Here is a 3000-nt window from a genome sequence, read left to right as displayed (position 1 = left end):
GCGCAGGGCCCTCGGCGGGGAGCGGGGCTGCGGTGACAGCCGAGAGGGGAGGGGAGGGAGGGGAGCGAGTAAAACCCACCGGCGCGGCGCCGGGGAGGGCACTTGGCGAACGGCGAGGGCCGGCGCCGGAGCGGAGGCGGCGGCGGCCGGCGGCGAGCGCCCGGGCGGGAGGCAGCCCCGCGCAAACCCCGCGCAAACCCCGCGCAGCCCCGGAGCAGCCCCGGAGCATCCCCCGCGCGTCCCCGGAGCTGCCTCTCCCGGCCGCCCTGCTGGGGACCGAGAGGGATTTTTTTTAAATTTTCCTTTTCTAAAAAAAAAATCTCGCTTTTTTTTCTTTTTTTTTTTTTTTTTTTTTTTTTTTTTTTTTTTTGCTTTCCGCGCGGGGGTGGGGGGGTGGGTGGTGCAGGCGGGGCTCCTGTGGCTTTTCCGCGGGGTCCGGGCCCCCGGGCCCCGCGCCCCTGCCCTCCTCGGCGGCGGCGAGCACGATGATGATGTCCCTGAGCAGCAAGCAGCCCTTCGGCCTCCCCCACGGCGGCGGCGGCGGCGGCGGCGGCCTCCACGAAGCCAAGTACTCGGCCCTGCACAGCGCCTCGCCCTGCCCCTCCGCCGCCGCCCCCGCCGCCAGCCCCCCCAGCAGCACCGGCACCGGCGGCTCCGCCGCTCGCGGCTCCGGCTCCGGCTCCGGTGGCGGCTCCGGCTCGGGCTCGGGCTCCGGCGGCGGCTCCGGCGGCTCCGGCGGCGCGGAGGCGATGCGGCGGGGCTGCCTGCCCACCCCTCCGGTAGGTGCCCGCCGCCCCGCTTTAAGGGGAGCCCCTCGGCGGCCCCCCGGAGCCGCCTGATGATTTTTTCATGGCCGCGCAGCAAATCACCCGGCGGCGCCGGGCCGCTCGCCCAACTTATGCATGCGCCGGGGCTCGGCGCCCCCATGAATTTTTATGACCTGGGGCCGCTGCGCGGGGCCGCCGGGGCGTGGGGCGGCCGGCGTGCGTGTGCATGCTCGTGTGTGCGTGTGCGTGTGCGTGTGTGTGTGTGTGTGCGCGTGTGCCCGCCCGTGTGCGCGCCCGTGGCAGCCCGCGCGCCTCGCCCGCTCCCCTCGCTCCCCGTGCCGCTCCTTCTCCCGCTCCCCCCCCTCCCATCCTCTCCCCCCCTCCCCGTCCTTTCCTTCCTCCCCCCCCCCCCCCCCCCCCAGGATCTCTTTTTTAACATGCGGGGAAGGTTTTAGTGGCACGGCGGAGCGCGCGGGGAGGCGAATTCCCCGCTGAGCGGTATGTGCGCCTTCTATTTGCAATTGCAGAGCAATATATTCGGCGGTCTGGACGAGAGCCTGCTGGCCCGCGCCGAAGCCCTGGCAGCCGTGGACATCGTCTCCCCGAGCAAGAGCCACCACCACCACCCGCCGCACCACAGCCCCTTCAAGCCCGACGCCACGTACCACACCATGAACACCATCCCCTGCACCTCGGCCGCCTCCTCGTCCTCCGTGCCCATCTCCCACCCGTCCGCCCTGTCGGGCGCCCACCACCACCACCACCACCACCACCACCACCACCACCAGCCCCACCAGGCGCTGGAGGGGGAACTCTTGGAGCACCTGACGCCGGGGCTGGCGCTGGGGGCCATGGCCGGGCCCGACGGCGCCGTGGTCTCCACGCCGGGCCACGCTCCGCACATGGCCGGCATGAACCCCATGCACCCGGCGGCGCTGGGCATGGCCCACGGCCACGGGCTGCCGGCGCACATGGGCTGCGTGAGCGACGTGGACGCCGACCCCCGCGACCTGGAGGCCTTCGCCGAGCGCTTCAAGCAGCGCCGCATCAAGCTGGGGGTGACCCAGGCAGACGTGGGCTCGGCGCTGGCCAACCTGAAGATCCCGGGCGTGGGCTCGCTCAGCCAGAGCACCATCTGCCGCTTCGAGTCGCTCACCCTGTCCCACAACAACATGATCGCCCTCAAGCCCATCCTGCAGGCCTGGCTGGAGGAGGCCGAGAAGTCGCACCGCGAGAAGCTGGCCAAGCCCGAGCTCTTCAGCGGCGCCGAGAAGAAGCGCAAGCGGACCTCCATCGCCGCCCCGGAGAAGCGCTCGCTCGAGGCCTATTTCGCGCTGCAGCCCCGGCCCTCCTCCGAGAAGATCGCCGCCATCGCCGAGAAGCTGGACCTCAAGAAGAACGTGGTGCGAGTCTGGTTCTGCAACCAGCGCCAGAAGCAGAAGCGCATGAAGTACTCGGCCGGCATCTGACCCCGAGCCGCCGCCCCGCGCCCACCCCGCGCCGCCGGGCCCCGGGACGGGCAGCGCAGGGGGCGCGGGGCCGGGGGCCGCCCCGGCCGGCAGGTACCGCCGCGGTAGGGGGGGGGAGGGGGGTTTGGGGAGGGTTTGGGGAGGGTTTTGGGGGGATTTGGGGGGGTCCCGAGCCCGCCCGGGCCCCGCTCGGGGGCTCGGGACCCAGACTGCAATCCAGAGTTGAGGCTCGCGCCGCGAGGGACGCCTCTAAAGTATTTTGATTTAAATAATAATAATGATAAAAGAAAAAAAAAAAACAGATGGCAGGGTTTTCTGCATTTACACTGCGTATTATAAATATATATATATATTTTTACTGTGGTTACTACCCCCCCCTCCCCGTCCTCCTCGGGAGCCGCAGCGCTCGGGGAAGGGCCGACCCCGCTGTGTTCACCGCTCCCCGAAAGCTGTTATTAGATTGCCGCCAAGCAGCCCCTTGTAAATTATTAATTTCTCTCTCTAGCAACTTCATTTCGTGCTCATTCGAATTAATTGCACCTCTTTAATCTAAGTCTTGGTAAAAGTAAAAAAAAAAAAAAAAAAAAAAAAAAAGTAAAGTGAGAATCAAACATTTTGTGTTGGTAGGATTTCTGAACGTGAGCTTCTCTCCTCGCCTCCCGACCCTCCCTTTCGGCCGGCTGTAAATTGCCCCGCAGCGCCCGGCCCGGCCCCAGCCGCTCCCCCTCTCCTCCCGCCCTCGTTTTCCGCCTTGCACAGAGATT

The 3000-nt window shown here is 67.3% G+C and overlaps 1 protein-coding gene across 1 annotated transcript; it reads left to right on the top strand.

Annotated features, from left to right (window-relative positions):
• Window positions 1-485: 485 nt before the first annotated feature.
• POU4F2 (POU class 4 homeobox 2) lies at window positions 486-2252 on the top strand. The gene is made up of 2 exons (XM_032186908.1): window positions 486-779; window positions 1295-2252. Exons 1-2 carry the CDS (start codon window positions 486-488, stop codon window positions 2234-2236), a joined length of 1236 nt encoding a protein of 411 aa, XP_032042799.1. The 3' UTR covers window positions 2237-2252.
• Window positions 2253-3000: the final 748 nt, after the last annotated feature.

The sequence above is a fragment of the Aythya fuligula genome, chromosome 4 (assembly GCF_009819795.1).
Source record: "Aythya fuligula isolate bAytFul2 chromosome 4, bAytFul2.pri, whole genome shotgun sequence".
NCBI classification, from domain to species: domain Eukaryota; kingdom Metazoa; phylum Chordata; class Aves; order Anseriformes; family Anatidae; genus Aythya; species Aythya fuligula.
Note: the sequence above shows the minus strand (reverse complement) of the source record. Positions and strands in the feature narration are given on the sequence as shown.